The sequence below is a fragment of the Cavia porcellus genome, unplaced genomic scaffold (assembly GCF_034190915.1).
Source record: "Cavia porcellus strain 051 isolate PalLab524CR breed Dunkin Hartley unplaced genomic scaffold, mCavPor4.1 scaffold_23, whole genome shotgun sequence".
In the NCBI taxonomy this organism is placed as follows: domain Eukaryota; kingdom Metazoa; phylum Chordata; class Mammalia; order Rodentia; family Caviidae; genus Cavia; species Cavia porcellus.
The window spans coordinates 35,333,246-35,353,324 of NW_026947506.1; the positions used below are offsets into that span (position 1 = coordinate 35,333,246).

The 20,079-nt window shown below is 59.2% G+C and overlaps 1 protein-coding gene across 2 annotated transcripts; it reads left to right on the top strand.

Annotated features, from left to right (window-relative positions):
* The first annotated feature begins 6,427 nt into the window (after positions 1-6,427).
* Positions 6,428-14,600, top strand: LOC100730084 (beta-1,3-N-acetylglucosaminyltransferase lunatic fringe). Of its 2 annotated transcripts, none has more exons than XM_063234119.1 (8): positions 6,428-6,898; positions 11,152-11,326; positions 11,619-11,718; positions 11,816-11,969; positions 12,049-12,134; positions 12,552-12,717; positions 13,310-13,395; positions 13,541-14,600. In XM_063234119.1, exons 1-8 carry the CDS (start codon positions 6,485-6,487, stop codon positions 13,605-13,607), a joined length of 1,248 nt encoding a protein of 415 aa, XP_063090189.1. In that variant the 5' UTR covers positions 6,428-6,484; the 3' UTR covers positions 13,608-14,600. The 2 variants fall into 2 exon arrangements, with proteins under 2 accessions (XP_063090189.1, XP_003470093.1); XM_003470045.4 differs by having other exon boundaries at positions 11,172-11,220.
* Positions 14,601-20,079: the final 5,479 nt, after the last annotated feature.

Consider the following 20,079-nt stretch of genomic DNA (forward strand, 5'->3'; position numbering starts at 1 on the left):
CTCTCTGAGCCTCAGCTTCCTCATCTGCAAAGTGCATCCCTCCCCCCAAGCCCCTGGCTCTAAGCCTCATGCAGCTGGTGAGCTGTGGGCACCTCTTCCTGGTGTGCAGCCTGGGGAGTTGCTGGTGCACTGGCCTTGGAGGCTGGGTCTGTGGGGAGCTGCCCTCCCTCTGCATACAGGAGGAGGGGAGACTCTGGGGGAGCATAACCTGGCAGGCGCCTCTGTCAATACTGCCTTCCTGTTTTGGAGACTGAGCTCGGCTGAGCAAACAGCTTTCAGGGAGGCCCTCCCTCCCCCTCTGACCTGGCCTGAGCTGGGACCACCTGGAGGCTGAGTGGAGAGTGCTGGCAAGTGAGGTCAGCCCTGCCACCCCTGACCCACTGAGCCTTGCATCCCTGAACCCCCAACCCTGCCCCAACCCCCTCCCCACCATCTCTGGCCACCACCGGAAGTCCCCATGCTATCCTTCCGCTGCTCTGGAGGCCACACTGTCTTGGCGGCCCTGCCTGCTGTGTTCTGTGCCCTCATGTGACCTCCTGCAGGAAGGAGGGACAAGCAGCTCCTCGGGTCACAACATCAGACACCTGCTCACCTTGTGTAGCCCCAGATCAGGAAGGAGCCACGCTGAGAGTCCTGCTACTTCTAAAAACTTACCTTTGTTGCTGTGGCATTGCTGTGTCCTTTCCCAGTTGAGACAAGCAAAAATGTCTCTAAACATGGGTTTCCAAATGTCCTCCTAGGGACAGAATCACGCTGCTTAGGTCATGCTCCAACAGTCCCTGCAGGCCAAGAGGCCCAAGCTGTCCTGAGGAGGGACAGCCTAGGATGCTGGGTGTTCCGGGTTCCTTTCAGCCTGGTTTGTGGCCCTGAGTGCCTGTCCCTGCCTCGGCTGCCAGCCTGCTCATCACCCTGATGCCCTCCCACACAGCTGAGCTGCCAGGCCCTGTCCTCTGCAAATCCTACTGGTGGGAAGGGAGACAGAGGCAAAGACAGCCCGGTCTCATGTCATCTTCCTCTTTTTCCAGCCCCAAGGATGCAAGGCCAGAGGGAGAGACAGACAGGCAGACACAGACAGGCTCAGCGTTGATGAGGAGCTCATAACTTCTGTAACGCATCTCGCTCGGTCCACTTCCTCTTGCTCTCCGCCGTCTGTGGCTCTCTATTGCCTCCCACATGGCATCCTGAGATTGGACTGGAGGTTTCTGCTCACTGCTCTGTGCTCACCTCCCACGGTGGCTCCACTCACACCTACTCAACCCTGCGCACAACTTCTCCAAGTGTTCCCAAGGCCTCCACATCTGCCTGCTGTCTAACTGTACCTGTCCAAAGTGTCAAGCCCTGGGGCAAATGTCACATCTTTCTCTAGAGGCCTTTCAGGGAGCCCCCTCCCCACTCAGCCCTGGCTCACAGTGGATTCACAGAGGCCCTGAGCGTGTCTGTGCCTGGCCCATCCTCCAGCCCTACCCACCTCGGCCTGCACAGCGACATCTGGGTGCCTGTTGAATGCTCCCCTCAAGGCTGAGCTCCCTGGGCCAGAGGCTGGCAAATTCCTTGTCTAAATCCCTCCATACCGAGCAGGGCTGGGCATGGAGAAAACATTTAGGGCCAGTGTTGGATGAGCGAGTGAAATGGGCTGGGGACAGGGGTAGGCGAACAGTCAGACAGACGAATGGATGAAAGGACTGGGTGGAAGCCTGAGCCCAGCAATGACTCTCAGACCCGATGACTCTTCTCTTTGCAGAAGTGACTGTCATTTCTGGGAGCCCAGGTTCCCACCCACCCACGCCATATCCATCCTGTCCTTAAGAGGACAGCCCATCTTACGGAGGAAGAGCTTGAGGTCGCAGCCGTACCTTTCGCACAGTGAAGAAGGCCTTCGGAGCCAAGACTGACCTCTTCCGCCTCCACCCAGCCTGGAGCCCCCTTCCACTGCCCCTGGGCACAGGGTCATGACTGGGGCGGGGGCCTGTGCCTGGTGCCTACTTGTGGCTGCCACACAAGCTAGCCATTCTTGGGAAGACAAAGACCATTAGGGCCGGGTGACTCTGGTGTCTGCAGGGTGTGTGTCTGGCCTCTGCAGGACCTCAGTAAGTGGGTCCTCGTAGTCAGGCTCTGCGCCTGGGACCTGCAAATCAGATTAGGCCCAGCCAGCCCCTCAACCCAGCTGGCTCCAAGCACAGTCACAGGAAGAGGCTCAGCTGGCAGGTTTGGGTCTGCCCTCCTAGTGTGGACAAATCCATGCCCCAGGGCTGAGACCCTCTCCCTGCTGTCCCTGCTGGACTCCTGAGGCTTAAGAGCGGCCCTTGGAGGCTTGTGTAAGGGGTACCGGTACTTTTCCCAGCAGGATGGCCAAGCTCAGTCATAAGCAGGTGGCCTCCAACAGGCTGTCTATCCTCCTATCCATCCATCCATCCACGCACCCATCCATCTGTCCATCCATCCATCCATCCATTCATCCATTCATCCATCCATCCGTCTATCCATCCGTCTATCCATCTAGGCATCCAACTCTCCACCTGTCTGTTCACCTATTTATCCACTCACGGGTCTATCTATCCACCCTTCCAACTATCTATCCACCCATTCCTCCATTTGTCTGTCCTTCCATTCATCTATCCATCTGTCTACCCCCACCATGTATCACTCAGCCAGAGTTTACTGGGTGCTTCCTTTGTGCCAGGCCCTGACATAGTGTAACTTGTGTGCTGCCCTCATGGGAAGGCATGGGAAGGCAGTACCAGGTGGCTGGTACTGATCCACGGATGACCTAGGGGATAGAGGACTTCCTGGAAGAGGCAGCTCTTGGCTGGCTTGCAGCATGCCCAAGTCAGGGTACTCCCGAGAGCCTTTCTGAGTCACTGAGGCCAAGTCAGACTGGCCCCAACAAGACCAGCCACTCTGTCCATGCCAGGGCCCAGGGTCCAGACCTAAGGGTCAGGCTGCCAGTGGGAAGGCGGTTGATTTATGCCTGCAGAGCACCATCCCAAGCCAACTTGGTGGGCAGGGCAGGGAGGCGCCAGCTACGTTACCATTACAGCCAAGTAGAATCTTGAGCCCACAAGGAGAGACGGGAACTGGCCCAAGACCACACAGAGTGGGCAGCAGCAAGGGTGCAGGGCAGGCAGGCATCTGGGACCAAGTGGGCCTCTGATCACAGCAAGAGGTTGCCTATCCCAGCCTTCCAATGCAACCATGGGAATCACCCCAACCCCCCGCCTGGAAGTCCTGGTACTTAGCTTCCACCAGGCCCTGTCCCTCTCATCCTCCCGCATGATGCTCACCCACAGGCTTTAGACTAGGCCACTCTGGCCAGGCTACTGTCCCCTAGGGGTCTGTAGGTACCTGGTGCTCCCTCCTATCGGCCTGCAGTCTGGCATTCCTAGCTTGTCCAGCAACCAGTCTCACATTCCTGCCTGGATGTGCAGCCAGGGACCCTACCTTCCCTCTCTGGGCTGGGCTGTGGGCCGGGGGAGGCAGGTTTCCAGGACATTGAGTGGAACCACTGGACAGAGCAGTGATAGGCCTGTGGGCTGCCTCGGATGACTTCCTGCGTAGTTAATGGCTCACCCATTAGGTCTCCACAGATCTTCCCAGGACACCACTGAGGAAAGGTGGCAGCCAGTCCCAAGCGCTCCAAGGTCACAGACCCCAGGTTGAGCCTGTAGGTGAAGAGGCTCTGAACTCAGTGGGGCACAATACTGCCCGGAGCCTGGAGGGGGTCCTGGAGGCCTCAGGAAAGCCACAGCTGGGAATGTAGCTCAGTGGTAGGGCATTAGCTTACCAAGAGAAAGGTTCTGGGTTCAGTCACCAGCATTGCAAAAAAAGTCATCTCCATATTACAGGTGGGGAAATTGAGGCTCACAGGAGTGGAGCAAGGTCACTGTCCAAGGTCGGTTGAAAGGTGGCCACTCTGGGATGGGAAGGCAAGAAGCCTGGCTGTGCTCCTGGAATCCTGCCCACGCTGGGGCCTGGGACCATCCTCCCTCTGCCCCCTTCCAGGACTGCAGGGTCCCAAGGGGCTTCCCAGCCAACCTGACCTTCCCTCTTTCGCCCCCTCCCAGACCCCCATTTCCTGCCCTCAGCTAAGCACCTCCCTGGAGAGCAGTTCCTGGAGATAGCCTTGGGATCTAGGGGGAAGGGGAGTGCCTCAAGCTGGAGCTGGGCCTGGGGAAGGGGCGGAGGCAGCTGGTCAGCCACCCTCCTCCAGTTTTCAGACCTCAAGGAGTCACCACGAAATTCCAATCTCCTGACAGCAAACAAATAGAATCACTATTGCCAAGGCCTGCAGCCCCCACAAGATAGCTGCAAGTTTTGTCCTGCTATTCGCAGGTCACAGTTGGGTCCCCTACTTCCCAACAGATGGCTGCAGGGCTTCCTTTGACACAGATGCTCCTCCTGTGAGCCTCAGCTTGTGCTCTGTACAATGGGTTCACTGCCCCCAGTGTCTGGCATCTGAAAGCCACAGTGGCCAGAGAGCCAGGAGCATGGAGGCCTGGGGTTAAGGGCTTGAGCGAATCCTACCCTCTGATTTGATGGAGTCAGTCACGTAGTTGTGGGTAGAATGGCTGCTTCCTGTTCCCTCTTGGAAGTCTGCAGAATATTTGGCCCCCAGGGCTGCCCACTGACTCTCCATGCCTTTGAGTTGATTCCAAGTCCAGGGCACAGATGTCAGGGCCCAGCATGCTTGGGCTGTTGGGGAATGAAGTTGTAGAAGCAGCAAGGAACAGGGCTGGGACTCCTAAAAAGTATGTGAACACCAGGTCAGGACTTTGAATCCACCGGCAAGGGGAAGCCACGGACTTGATCTCTCTGTGCACAGCCTATGGGAGAGGGGGGATGTAATCAGAGCTGCTTGGTTACGGCAAGGAGAGTAAATAGGGCAGGCAGGTTGGGCACAGGAAGATCAGGGTGCAGGATGCCAAGTGGTCCAGGGGAGAGAGGACTGGGCGGAGAAGGCTCAGACTCCAAATGGCTGAGAAGCACAATGGTGGGGATTGGTGGTGGGGGTGAGGAAGTGGGGCAAAGACGCTGAGCCTGAAGCTGGCGCTGGCTGGCACTTGGGGAGCCCCCTCCCAAAGGCCCGCGGTTATGGGAGGCTTCAGGGCTGGGGTCAGGCTGATGCGAAGGAGTTTATGGCAGGAGGTGAGGCTATGGGAGACTTGTCACTTGGGCACAGCTAGCACCATCTGCTCACAGACATCTGCCTGCCTGAGGTGCTGTCTGCTAATTACCTGGGACCCTCCGGAAGAGGCCTGGGAACCAACGCCCCTACCCTACCTCTAAGGGGGCAGAGCAAATGGGCCAGAGCCTCTCAGTGGGGGTGGGGCAGACGTCCACTGAGGCAGTCTTCCTACAGCCCTGCAATGGCCAGGGGCCGGTCCTTGGCCTTTCCACCAGGATTCCAAGAGATCGCGGCTGTCCTGCCTCTTTGACATGCAGGGGAGGGCCCATAACTGGGCAAAGGGATGAGCGCTGTGGACATATAGAGGCCAGCAGGCAGGATGATTGGGGGCTGGGCCCTGGAAGGGCCGGTGGGTGCACAGGGTCTCCTTAGTGTGGGCGCAGGACCTCGGCGCAGCCAAGCGGAGAGCCACCCCCTCTTGGAAGAGAAGGGAAGGGGGCTCAGACCCTGTGCCCGCTCAGGGGGACCCTGGGCCACTTCCGGCCCCGTAGTGCCTTACCCGCTCCAGGAGCGCATTCCTGCCGCCACCGCTCGTGCAGGGGGTCGGCCTGGGCCCGTGGGAAGCGCCAGGGTTGGGGGCCATGTGCTGGAAGGCGGGGCAGAGCGGTGCACAGCTGGGTCACATCTGACCCAAGCGAGGAGGGACCAAATGGGACAGAAGGCGGCCTTTCATCCCTCGAGGGATAGGGCGGCCTTAACTTCTTGCCACTGGGTGCTTAAGAACTTCGGGGGACACAGCACTCCAGGAAGTAGCCGGGCGAGGGGTGGAGTTTGGGACAGGTGTTCTCGCTGGAACGAGGGGATAGACTTCTGTCTGTCCCGTTGCCTTGTCCCGGGAGGAGGAAGCTGGGCTCCGGAGGGAAGTCAGGACATCCCCTGCGGGGAGCCGGAGCCGGAGCTGAGTCCCAACACCCAGCCCAGACGCGGAGGGCGCGCCCTTGCGCGTGCCAGTCGCCGAGTGCGGCCCAGGCCCGCGCTGGTCAGCCTAGGTGTCCCCTTTTGGCGCATCCGGCGCGGGCCCGACCCGAGCCCCAACCACTCCCCTGCCCCCTGGTGGCTCCCGGGGACGACCCCGGGCAGGGCGGGGCGTGCACGTGTGCCGGCTGGAGGGGCGACCGAGGTTCCCAGCCCCCCGCAGCGGCCCCACGTGGGCGATGCTCCGCCCCCTGAGGGCCAGAGCCAATCAGCATGCAGAGGCGTGACCGGGAGCGCGTTTAAGAGCGCTGGGGCCGGGTGGCGCGCTGTTAGACGGCGCGGGACCCAGAAGTTGGGTAGTTCGTGCGCTCGCCGGCCGCGCCCACCATGCTCAAGCGCTGCGGCCGGCGATTACTGCTAGGACTGGCGGGCGCGCTGCTCGCTTGCCTTCTGGTGCTCACCGCTGACCCACCACCCGCTCCGGTGCCCGCCGAGCGCGGCCGGCGCGCGCTGCACAGCTTAGTGCCCCCAGCGCTTGGTTTGGAGGCAGCGGCGGCGCCCCGAGTGCTAGCCCGCGAGGTGCACAGCCTGTCCGAGTACTTCAGCCTGCTGACTCGCGCGCGCAGGGACGCGGGGCCGCCGCCCGATGGCAACCCCCGTCCCGCCGACGGCCACCCGCGGACCCCGGCCGAGCCACTGGTCCCCCGCGATGTCTTCATCGCGGTCAAGACCACCAGGAAGTTTCATCGTGCGCGCCTAGACCTGTTGCTGGAAACTTGGATCTCGCGCCACAAGGAGATGGTGAGTCCCGGCGGTCTGGCCAGGCAGGTGGGGTTGGCGCGCGCCGCCTTGTCCAGCGGCGGGGGGAGTTCCCGCTGGGGGCCAGCTATATCCTGTCACCTACGTTGCTGCCCGGTGCCACCGATTCAGCTCCTTTGAGCCCTGTTTACCTCCTGGGGCCACTATCCCTACAGTTTTGGAAATGTTGGGTGAGGGGACATCTCCGCCAGGCTCCAGAGGCCCGGGGGCCACACCGACCCTACAGCAGTCTTTGCGTTTGGGGTTGGTGCTTGTGATGTTGCTCTCCAAACTGCAGATAGCAGTGGGCCTTTATTTTCCCCAAACGTCCCCATCATATTCTGCTCCAGCCCATTGAGAGACACCCTCTCCCCGCCCACCCCTCACCCCCACCCCCGTCAACCCTTCCGGGGAGGAAGGCACATGTCTTGGAAGTGAAGGGAGAATGTAGGACCTCTGGGTACGGGACTGGGTCCCTTACCCATTTTAGTTTGCTGTGGTGTGGGGTCAAGGCACTGCTGGCAGGTGGGCCCTGGGAAGTGTATGCTGAAAGAAAGACGGTGGGTTTGGGGGTCTGTAGAGATCTGCTCTCCTCCTGCTGGAGACCCTGAGGCCTCATCTTTGCACTTCACTCCTCCAGTTGGGCATCACGTTCCTAGACGGAATGAAGACACACCCCACTTTGAAATCGCCCCTGAGGCTACAGTAGAACGGTTGGGCTGGGGCGGGAAGGGGCAGAGGGCGGAGCCTATAGGAGCAGTGGGGAAGCCGCCCCAGGTCTGATGGCTCAGGGGTATCTGGGGTCACGATGGGAGCCCACCACCAACCCCACATCTCTAACCCCTGATCCAGGCCCCCAGACCCGGGAGTTATAGCCTCATCGAGCTCCTTTCATGGCAAAGTGGGGGTTAGGATACAAAGTGGGGGTTAGGATACAAGGAAGGTCCTACTGATCTCTGGAATGGGGCTGGGGAGCAGTGTCCTATCTGGCCCTGGCTGGAGAGGGGTCTGGGAACCCCATGGCAGCCTCCTGGGAACTATGCATCCCTTCCCAGAGGCTTAGGAGGCCGGTGGAAGGGGTGGTGGGGGGCCCACGGGTTTTGTTTGGCGACTGGGGCCGTTAGGATTCCCAGCGCTGGTCGGCTCTCACGCTGGCCCCATGGGCAAGGTAACAAAGCCCCTTTCTCCTGGGAGAAAGGCGTCGGGCCTCTTGTGCGCAGCTCTGTGCTCCATGGGAACCGCTACTGCCGTGCTGGCCACTCAGGTTGCCTGGCGATGAGGGGGCCTGCCCCCCACCCCTGAAAACTCTAGTGGGGCACCATCCCTGAGCCAGGGACACCCCCTCCCCCAGCACTTGGCCTTCCCTCTGTGTGACCTAGGACAGCATTCAGCCCTCTCGACTGCCACCAACCAGCTCTGATCACCTCTTATCCTGGAGTTTGGGGCTTTTTCCAGCAGAGAGGACGTGGTCAGGGGGTCTTAGTTCTCTCAGCTGCGTTGAATAATCTTGAGCAAACCTAGGGCTTCTCTGACTCACATTTTGAATCTCTACAATGGGAAAAACATTGCCTTCCCAACAGAGTGTTTTAAAAAGAGGGCCAGCAAAACTTGGAGGTCTTGGGGGCACCATATCCAATACCTACTAGGTATTCAGGGTCGGGGCCATCACTGCACTGGGCCTTGATGACCCTGCTGAAAGGTTGCCCCATTAGGAGAAGCTGAATCTGCTTCCACCATCAGCTCAGATGCGCACAGCAAGCATAGCCCGTCTTTTGTGGGCAGGGGTCTCTGGAACTTGTAGTGCAGAGCCTGCTTTCCTAGCCTGTGCCGTGCAACTAGGCCTAGTTTCAGTGGGGGACACTGGAGAGGCTGTGAGGTCCAACGGGCATTTGCCTGCAGGGTGGGGTAGGCAGGCTTCTTGATGGAGGTGCCCTCTGCACCCACTGAGTCAGGGGTGCCTTGGAAAGGCAATCTGGGAATCTGGGGCATGAGCCCTAGGCCCCAGTGACTGTGCTGGAAGGTTCTCACCACTGGAAAGGTGGGGGTTAGGCGGTCTGGTCAGCAAGGCCTTGAGGTCAGGGTGAAGAGCCTGGCTCCAGGCCTGCTGCTCCTCCCCCACCTCCCAGGAGCACGCCAGGCAGCAGCGGCTGCCACCACAGCAGCCACAATGGTTGGGGGAGAACTTGGCATCCTGTGTTTCTTTGAATCAAGGCTCTAGGAACAATGCTGCTTCCTGTGGGTGCCTCCCCCTCAGTCCTCATCCAGTCCTGCTGCCCTCACTACCCTGATTCTCCTCCTTCGGGAAGTTGGGGGGTATACATTCCTAGGAGGCCCTAAGTAAGGTGTGACCATGGCCTCGGTTTCCCCGATTGTGTACTTGGGGTGGTGATGATGATAGCTCGGGAAAGGACAGTCTGTCCTCAGTGCTTTGCCTAACATAGATGAGCACTATTGAGCCCATTTACAGAGGCAGAAACTGAGTCTGGGTGAAGGAGGGTGGCCTGCAGCTGCAGCCCCTGCTGTTTTTCTTCTGGTGACTGTGTTGGAGAGATGGAGGCTCCACGCCCGGGCCCTCCCAGCACTTCTCTGGGAGGCCTCCTGCTCCTGAGCTGAACAAAGGTGACTTTAATCTCCTGTAGCCCTGGGCTGGGTTTTTAGGATACCACCAAAGCGAGGGAGAACAGGCCTCGCTTGATCTCATTAAGAAAGCATTTTCCTTTTAATCCAGCAGCGCACTGGAGCGTCTGCACGGGCTGGCCTTCTCCGCCTCCCACGGCATTCCTGGACTGGAGTGCTGGGGCGCAAGTTGGGGACTGGGTGCGAGTCTGTGCCTGTCCAGGGTTGGGTTCATGGAGAAGGTATAGATGACATCCGTATATCCTTGAGCTTGTGGCCTGTGACCTGCACCCCAGGAGCTTCACCCATGGGTATGTCCAGGCCCAAGGTCCTGCTGGACCAAGAGCTGGGACTGTCCAGGTGTGCGAGGTTGCTGCCTTCTGGCCTGCAGGGATCCCTGATTGCTGGGGGTGTGATGCACTGCAGGCCCACAAGCCCTGGAGCCTCCCTTGGAGCTGTGTGTACACAAAAGGAAATTAAGGCTTGGTGGGTATGGGAGCCCCCCACTGTCTGCGCAGAGCACCCCCGCTCGCCCCAGGCTGGCGCTCAGTCCTGTGGGGCATGGCAGGCGGCACGCGCTGGGCGGGGCCCGCAGAGGAAGGCACATACCTCCCCGTGTGCCAACGGGCCCAGGCCAGCACCGGCAGCTCCTCACCCCACCCCAGCGGCCCCCTCCTCTTCTGCAGAGCAATCCTGGCAGGGTGCAGGATGGCTGTGTGCCGGCACAGGTGGAGCTTTGCTGTGGCCTTGGGTAGGGCACAGTCCTCTGCCAATGAGCCATTACCTTGCCTGAACAACAGGAGGGGGTCTGGGACCTCAACTGGGGACTGGGGTGGGGTGAGGAGGCCCTTTCCTGCCACCACCACACTGACCAACACCATCTCACAGAACCTTGGGGACAGCTTTGGCAGAGGGTAACCAATCACACTGGTCACACACTGGGGAATCTGCTCAATGGCGCAGCCTTGGGCTGCAGTGCTGGTGGCCACACCCCTGCCAAGGACCTCTTGCCCAGCCTGGCCCAGTTAACCAAGCCAGCTGTATGGTAATGACGCATGGCCACTCCTGCTTAACTCTCCTCCAAGTTAAGGCCTCCTGCACCCCTGCCACTAGGCCCAGGACAAAGCCAGCCGACAATGCCTGGTGATTCATCCTCCCTCTGGGCCCTTTGTCTGCCAGGGCTTGGCAGCCACCCAACAGAGGCCTTTGTCCCCGACCCAAGTGACTGAGACTTGGCTTCCCAAAGCTCTTGCCTGCCCCCTCCCCCCCGCCTGTCCCTTACCCACTCCTGTGACCCTGAAGCCCATAGGCAGGCACTGTGTCAATAAGGGTGTGTGCCACCAGGTGCACAGGGCGAGCTGGTGAGGAGCCGTTTACCTGGTGGGGCACCCACCTGGCTCGTGCCTCCCAGCTGCCTAGGGGACCTTGGGCCCAGCTGTCAAGGTTAGAGAGTGAGGCCCCATCCAGCTGCCACTCACCCTGGGTACTTGAGCACTGTTTCTTGCAGGAGGGGAAAGCGGTACGGGCAGAGGGGCAGAGGTGGGGAGGGGATGTCCAGAGCTGCAGCTGCAACTCCAGGGGACCCAGCACTGCCCACCACCCCACCGTGGCCCAGGGGCAGACACTAAGTTGCAGCTCAGGGTCGTGTCTTTTCTTCTAGACATTCATCTTCACCGACGGGGAGGATGAAGTGCTGGCTAGGCACACGGGTGAGCCCTGGGCTTGGGGGGCTTGGGGCAAGGAGGGGGTGCCTTCTTTCAGAGCAAATGTCCCTCCTTCCTCTTCTACAGTGGCCAAGGGGTCAGGGGCCGAGAGGTAGGAGGGCAGTTTACTCAAGGGTTTGCTCAACGCTCCGCCCCACCACTCGGGGGCCCCCAATTCTCATGCAAACAAGGCCCTTTCAGCCCCCAAGGTCCCTTTGAGCCTGGCCAGCGGCAACAGGTGGCGGGTGCTGGGAAAAAGCTGGCTGAATGGGCAGGGGCGGGGCGTCCTGGGGAGGGGGCGGGCTGAGGGAGGGTCCATGGGCCTCAGCCTTGCACTAGGGTGAGGGGGGCCCCTGGGGGACCCTGCTGGTGCCCAGGCCCTCACAGCACCCCCACCCCTGCAGGCAATGTGGTCAACACCAACTGCTCAGCTGCTCACAGCCGCCAGGCGCTGTCCTGCAAGATGGCTGTGGAGTATGACCACTTCATTGAGTCCGGGAGGAAGTGAGTTGGCCCCAGGAGCTTCTCCTGCCCTGCCCACGCCCACCAGCACCTTCCCCTGTCTGAAGGTGCCCTCCTCATAGCCTTGCCTTGCCCTCAGATGGTTCTGCCATGTGGATGATGACAACTATGTCAACCTGCGCGCCCTGCTGAGGCTGCTGGCCAGCTACCCACATACCCAAGACATCTACATTGGCAAGCCCAGCCTGGACCGGCCCATCCAGGCCACCGAGCGTGTCAGTGAGAACAGGGTGGTGAGTTCCATGAGCCTGGGGTGGGTTGGAGCTGGTCTCTATCCTGTCCTGCGACCTCATGACAATTTCCTGTCCCCAGCGTCCTGTTCACTTCTGGTTTGCCACTGGTGGGGCTGGCTTCTGCATTAGCCGAGGGCTGGCGCTGAAAATGAGCCCATGGGCCAGGTGAGTGCGCTGTGGAACTGCGGGGCCTGCCTTGGTTAGTCCTCCCTGCAGTGGGGTCCTGGCCTGTGTGTTGGCTCTGCCTGCCTCCTGCCCTCTCCTTCCCCAGGATTCAGGGGCAGCTGCACTCAGGGCCACTTCTTCCACAGCGGCCCTGCCCAGAACAGGCACCAGGGGCAGTACACGCCATGTCCCATTGGACAGGGCCTCTTCCTCTGTTAGAAACCGCCACGCACACTCAGAACCAAGGAGCCTCAGAACTGGTGTGGAGGAGGAAGTGGCACCAGGGCAGGAGACTCAGCATGTTCTTCACCCTGCCCCGCAGACGCGTCTGCCTCTTCTCTGCCCGGTCTGTGGAGCCCTCCCAGACCCCTCACAGGCAGCTGCCCCTGCTTACTGTCCCCACCCTTCCCCCTGCAGCGGAGGCCACTTCATGAGCACTGCGGAGCGCATCCGGCTGCCAGACGACTGCACTGTGGGCTACATTGTGGAAGCTCTGCTGGGCGTGCCCCTCATTCGCAGTGGCCTCTTCCACTCGCACCTGGAGAACCTGCAGCAGGTGCCTGCCTCTGAGCTCCATGAGCAGGTGTGCGTCCCTGGGCCTGGCCAGGACTGAATGAGCGCAGGAAGGGCTGAGCACAGAACCTGGAGGGACTTGGGTGAGGGGTGAGGGGTAGAGCCCAGAGGGCACGAGTTGGGATGGCTCTATTTTAAAGAAAAGATCAAGCCAGGTGGTGCATGACTACAATCCCAGCAGTCTGGAAGGCTGAAGCAGGAGTGATAGTTCATGAGTCTGAACCCAGCCCAGGCAATTTAGTGATTTAGAAAGACCTTGTCTCAAAATAAAAATTAAAAAGGGCTGGTGATGTAGTTCAGTGCTAACTAAGGTGCTGGGTTCAATCCCCAGAACCACAAGAAAAGTAAATCAAGGAAGTCAGGGAGAGCCCCATTACTGGCTGCCACTGGGCCAGGGTCTCCGCCAGTGCCATCCCTTCCTCTTCCACCTTTGGGGGATCCCATGTACTCTGGGCCTTTCATTCAGAGTCAGTAGATACTCCCCTGCAGCCCCCACTCTGGACTCCATTCCTCCATTCCTGAGCAGCCAGTCAGGGTGTCACCCTGTCTAGGGCCCAGGCACTGTTGGGCCCCTCCAGCATCACCTGACCCTTCCCACACAGGTGACCCTGAGCTATGGCATGTTTGAAAACAAGCGGAATGCTGTCCATGTGAAGGGCCCCTTCTCAGTAGAGGCTGACCCATCCAGGTGAGGAGACTGGGGTCCCAGCAGGACCACGGCTACTGTCTTCAGCTCTTTTCTTGGGGGTGGGGGGTTCTTAGGTGCTGCAGGACTGCAAGTGGCACTTGGCACCGTGCCCTACATGGACCAGCCCTCCACTCTGTCCCTGCAGGTTCCGCTCCATCCACTGTCACCTGTACCCGGACACACCCTGGTGTCCCCGCACCGCCATCTTCTAGCAGCCATGGCTGAGACCCCTGTCCCTGGGTGCCCCTGGTATCCAGAGGACCCAGGGACCTCTGTTGTGCTGCCCTGGCCTTGGCTCTAAAGCCCCCAGGGTCTCACTCCTGTGTGTGTGTCACATGCTCACCAGGCAGCAGGCTGCCGACCAGTTCTGCTCCTTGAGGTTCCCTCTGGGCAGCTCTGTGTTGTTATGAGGTTTGGATCTCTGTTGCTCAGGGCTTCTCTGCAAGGATATGGGTTCCCCTCCTAACTGAGCATGGGCCCTGGAGTCTTGAGCCATGCTTGGAGCAGAGGAAGCTGATTTGGGGGTGAGGCCTGCACCCCTTCTGGTAGTTCAGGCACTGCATGTGGCTCTGAGTAACAGGAGCCACTGCCCATCCCAGTGACCCCAGGAGTCCCCTGGTGGTTGTGCAGTTAGTGAACAGCCCTCTTGGGCTGGGGGCCTTCCCAGCCCCCTGAGATCCTGCTTTGTCTCCCCTGATTGGGGGAGTCAGAGCTGAGTATTTTATCTCCTCTCCAAAGTAGAGAGAATGTCGCCCACAGTGGGCGTGCCTGTAAATATTGTGACAGTATTTTTTTACTGTGCTGTTTTTGACAGAGGGTGGGTTAAGGGGAGGGTGTTGCATGTTTTTTCGGGGTGGGGAGGGTCTTATTTTATGTTTTCTGTGGATCAGAAAAAGCAGAAGCCAAACTTGGGATCCCTTTGTTTGTAAAGCTGACCGGGGAATGTCTAACCTGCTCTGTATTTATGTGTTCCAGTATCTGGAATCGCCCTCCCCTTTCCTCCCCAGACCACCTGGCTCAGTGTGGCTCACCTGGCCTTAGGGTGTGTCCTGCGTTCTGTGTTCTGTTTGCAAAGACATAGCTAGGAAAGTGGAGGATAAGGGAGAAGCTCTCAGGGAATTGGAGTGTTGTTGCCATGGTGATGTCCTGTTGCTGTGAATAAAGGTGCTCTTTGCAGCAGCCCAGGCTCTGGGTCCTGGCTTGAAGTTGCGTCCAGGTCCATCTGTTGGTTCCAGGGGGCCAAGAGGTAAAGGAAGGGAAGACGTGGTTTGCTTCACAGTGTGTAGGCAAGTGGAAAACCCAGCTGGGGGTGCATCTTGTAACCCTAGCACACTGGGAGCAGGGGTGAGGGCTGCAATTTCAAGCCCAGTCTGGGCCATTTATTGAGATCCTGTCTCACAAAGTAAAAAGGTCTGAGGATGTAGCTCGGCACAAAGTCCCTGGGTTCAAGCCCCAGTTCCCAAAACACAGAAGACCTACAAGCCAAGTACTTTGGAAGGAAATTTGGGATTCAAAGAGGACATGGTGGTGCACGCCTGTAATCCCAGCACTCAGAAGGCCGAGGCAGGAAAACTGCTGAGTTTGAGGCCAGTTTGTGCTACCTGAGAATTCCAGGCCATCCTGTACTGCATAGCAAAACCCTGCCTCAAACATGCACATACATGTGTACGTACGTACGCAAGTAAATATCTGCTGGCTGGACCTGACAGGATTGACCAGCCCAGTGCAGGGTGGTCACTGGTGGGCAGGCATCAGGGGCTATAGACCCCACCAAGGGAGCAGCCTTAGGCTCTGAAGTCCATTTCATTCTGTAAGAGGATCAGTGACTACCACTGTGGCTGAGCCAGGCACCTCCCTGGCCACCTTCATCACAAGCCCACAGAGTCCATTCTATAGATGAGAAAACTGAGGCCCAGTGCAGACAATGCCCAAGATCAGGCATTGGAGCTGCTGACATTTAGATCCACTCTCTCTCCTCATGTGGAGTTTGGAGAGACCCTCCTAGGATGGCAGTGCCCAAATGTCTGCTGCTGACTGACCTGCCCTGACCTTCGAAAGTCCCAGGAACTGGGCCTCATCTAAGGACAGCAGCTCTGCATCAGCCTTTCTTCCTCAAATCTAGCATTTGAGGGACATCTAGCCTCCATCTGGGGAATCCCCTCCCCACCCCCCTTCCTGCTGCCTCACTTCCTCCTCTTCAAGACTGAGCTGCCCCCTCCCCACCCTCTGCTCCCCCCACACGCAGGTGCCTACCCCCAGGGCCCCCATTTTACTGTGCTTCTGCGGCTTACTGTTCCAGGCAGAGCTCTTTGGTTTTTTTGTTTTGTTTTTTGGTATCGGGGATCGAACTCCTTACCTCATGCTTACCAGGCAAAATCCTGAGCTAAATCCTCAGCCAGGCGGAGCTCTCTGAAAGATACCTGCCCATCCCTGACACCGGAGACCTTCACTCGCCCCTTCCTCTGCCCTGCCAGACACGTGCCCATGGGCACAGCACCCTCAACTGGGCTCTTCCTCTTAGCTTCTGCTAGTGGCTGCTGTGGCTGAGGCTTGGGCATGGAGAGGCCTGAGTCAGCAACACGGTGTGGTTTCTAAAGGCTGTGGCACTGTGGGGTGTGGGCAGTGGCTAAGTCAGAGTGGAAGGAAAGCACAGCCTCACACCCCTATTGTCCTGACCTCTGGTGCAGGCACCCCCAGACTTTGCTGCTATTGTCCCTGGTAGGAAGAGTGCAGGGCCTGGCAGAGATGATGGCCATGTACTCTTGGATGGTTCAATAGTCTTTTGGACAAGGAAGTTGACACTTGGGTGGGCGGGGGTGTCACAGCGGAACAGGCTGTGGGCACAGCCCAGGGGCCTGTTTCCTGCATGGGTGAGTCAGAGGCGGGGTGCTCTCCGCCTGGTCCCCCACATGGCCTCAGCAACTTCCCTGAAAGAGCTGTAGACAGGAGGGCGATGGAGAAGCAAGGTGTGGCAGGACATAGTGGCCAAGACAGCTCTGTGGACACCTGGGACAAGTGGACTGTCAGCACTGGAACCAGTCTGTCCATCGTCGCAGCTGGCTGTATGGCCCCAAATAGGAACAGCAGTGTGCAGGGTGCCCTGCCCTCCCCAGCCTGGGCCTCATCAGAAATGGTAGCTGGTGGGGAGGGTTTTGGGAGGGACACACACCGGCAGCCTCGGGCCTTTCCTGTCCCAGGGAGAAGCTCAGTAGGGAAGTTGCTCCTGTCAGAAGGGGAAGCCAGTTAAGGAGGGGGGCCCTAGTTGGGCAGGCCCCTCAGGGTGAGGAAGGGGCTCTTGAGCCACCCAGGCATGAGAGGAACTGTGTGTCCCCTCAGGCAGGTTCCCGGGATGGCCCCCCCACCCCCACACACACTGGCATCCCAGGCTGGGGCCAGTCAGGAGTCCTGGCTGGCTCCTTCCAAAACTGCCCACCATTTGTGAAACTGGAAAGTAAAACTACAGGTTGCTGGGTCCTCAAGGAGGGGGAAAGACAGCCTCCAACCTCAGCTTCCACTTTCCAGGTGAGTTGGGTGGGAGGGGTGTGTGCCGTGGCCTGCAGTCTGGGGTACACAGACTCCCCTTGTGGTCCCCAAAGCTGACATCCTTGAGAACGCATCTCTTGGCTGCAGTGGGAAGGCTTTGTGAAGTGGGGAGAGCTGGGCATTCCCCTTGGCATGGACCAGGGAAAGGTGTAGCGGGGGCACTGGCTGGAGGCCTGGAAGGCTGGCAGGCAGGATGGCAGTGGAGCCGGGATCCCAGGTCCTCCTGCCGCACCTCCTCCACTCCAAGTAGCAAGCAGGAGGCAGACCAGGCCTGCTGGGTGGCTTCTCCAAGCCCCTTCTCTGGACCTGTCAGAGGGAAGCAGGGGTTCAGGCCTAGACCCTGCCCCTGTGAGTGAGACAAAGTGGCTAGACCCCTGCCACCCAGAGGACCATCTGCCACCCCAGACCAGCCTTACTGGCATTCTTGGAGGTGACCCCTCCTAAGTCTACTTTCTGAGCCCAGCACCAACCTCCCCAGAAGGCACTTGGGGCATTCTCAGGAGGGACTCAGGGTCCAGGAGTCCCCTCACCTGGACCCCTAGATGTTGCCTAGAATAAAGGGGGCCCAGAGTTGTAGCTGTTCCCCCCCAGATAGCCTAGCACCCAGTTTCCAGCCTCTACACCCGCACTACAACCAGTCACAGTCCTTGGGCGCCGTCTGGCGGCAACGGTGGCATCTCCCGTCTGAATCCTGCCATTTCTGAGACTGGCCTGGCCCTAGGTGTGCAGGCCAAGGGGAGGAAAGAAGTGACCACTACAGCTTGAGTTTGCTCTTCGAAGCCACTGCACACACCGTTTCAATGACACGGAGCATATTTACCTGCATCTGCCATGCGGAATGGGGAGTGCTTAGCCTTGGAGCAGAACCAGCGGCCCCAGGGAGCCCGACTCTTCCTGCTGTCTTAAACCAGAGGTGCCTGACAGCGTCCTCACAGGGGGACCGTGCCCTCCTCTCCAGCAGGCTGCCTGCCAGCTGAGCGGCACAGCACCTCTGGGTCCCTGTGGGGATGCTGATCGCCGGACTCCAGGGCTGGGACCCGGTGGAGTTCTCCCACCCCCGCTGCCAATTGCTGCCGAGGACCCAGCGCCCCCTGCTGGCACCTGCCGGTCCCTGCACCTCTCCGGTTTTCAATCCCTGCTCCCCTGGAGTATTCACAGGCTCCTTGCTCAGGGATTTCAAGTCCTGGCTCCTGGCTCCTGGCTCCTGGCTCCTGGCTCCTGGCTCCTGGCTCCTGGCTCCTGGCTCTTGCACACCTTGTCCCATCCAGCCTTGAGTCCTGGCGTAGCCGCTCTCCCCCTTCCACCCCGCCCCCACAGCCTCCGCCCTCCCTGCCGCCCCATCTGCTCTGCCTCCACCTGCTGGCCAGCCCTCCAGGTGTCCCCTGACCTTAAGGAGTCTTTCACTCCCATCACCCCTTCCACGGTTTGTTCTCGCCTGGCTGAAATCTCAGGCACTGCAGGCTTGAGCTCACCTTCCACTCCCATTGCTGCTTTTCTCTCCTGTGGGCCAGGCTAGCGCCCGGGACCTGGTCACAGGAGCCGGCCGCCTGCTCTAGGGGCTCCATGTGACTGGAGAAAAATGACTACTGCCCCTGGCTAGTCTCATTTTGTTCCAGACTCTGGACCTCACTATTGAGGGGGCCCTCAGTAGTGCTTCCCAACCCCTCTCCTGCACACCTACCCCCTCTCCAGTCTCTAACCACCTTGCTGCCTATTTCACCGGCCTGTGCCAACCCACCGCCCAGCCCCCATGCCAGGGATGGTCACATGTGTCTGTAGCCAGGCCTCCCCTGGCTCCCAGCCCTCCTTGACTACTGAAGAAATCCTGTTCGGGTGGGGTGCCACACACGTATAATCCCAGCAGGTGACAGGAGCAGGGCCACCACTTCCAGGTGAAGTGGAAGGATTGAAAAGCCTGGGCGATTTAGCAAGACCTTGTGTCAGAAGTGGATGGGGTGCGAGGGGCTGCGGAAGTAGCTCAGTGTAAAGGTCCTGAGGTCAAACCACAGTGCTGGGGAAAAAATAGTTTACCAATTACTTTTCCCCTGCTCCCGGACAGTCGCTTTCTTTTCTGTGCTGGGCGGGCCCCATCAGCCCTACCAGTGAGCACTCATCTCCCACCTTCACACACACGCACACACACACACACAGCCCCTCTCTGCCCTGCCCCGCAAACAGCGTCACTGTTTCTCTGCTTTGTAGCTCACTTCCTCAGAAGGCTGGTTGCCTCTGTCTTCCAGTTGCTCCTCTCCCCAGCTGCTACCCAGCACCCGCTGTTGGGCTTCGTCAGCCCTGTCTGGGACCACTCAGCATCCAGGTCACTGAATCTGCCATCGCTGACCATCAGTCTCATTTGACGTGTGCTTCATTCCCCTTGACGTGCTGTCCTCACGTGGCACCCAGCACACCTGCACCCGAGCTTCCTCCAGACACCAACAGGGCTCTTCCCTGAGCCCTCATCCCTGCATGCTGATGTCAGAAGACCTCTGACTCAGTATGGGCACAGCTGGACCTCTGGCCTGTTGGGCTGTCAAACCCGTGCCCTCAGTTTATGACAATCCTGCCCCAACTGCTTGACCCAAACCCCACTTCCTTAGCTGCCCTGCTAGGAAGAGCTGTTAGCATACCTTCCTTCCAGAAGCCAGCGTGATTGTCAGTCCCAGCTCTGCCCCAGCCCTGCTGCCATCGGCTCTGACCTGCACCATGACAGGAGCCTCCTAACTGGTCAGCGGCTTCTGCTTTGTCCCCTTCCCCCTCAGCAGCCAGGATGATCCTGTTAAAATGGACATCACTCTGCTCAGACCTGCCATAGCTCCCTCAAGATAAATGTCAAAGTCCTCACAAGACCCACAAGCTCTTTGTAATCCTCCAACTCCTAGCTACTCTCTTCTCTCCAGCCACTTTTATTTTAGTCAAAGCACCTCAGCAGGCTCTGCCTCAGGGCCTTTGCCCTGGCTGCTCTGCCTGCCTGGAACCCTGTTTGCTTACATAGCCCTAAGGCAAGTTTCTGTGGTGGACAGAATAGCCCCCAAAGATATTCACATCCTATTCTAGAAACTTGTGATCATGTGACCTTACATGGCAAAAGGAATCTTGAGATTACTGTAGATTAATCAGGTAGGCTGGATGGAACCACAAGGA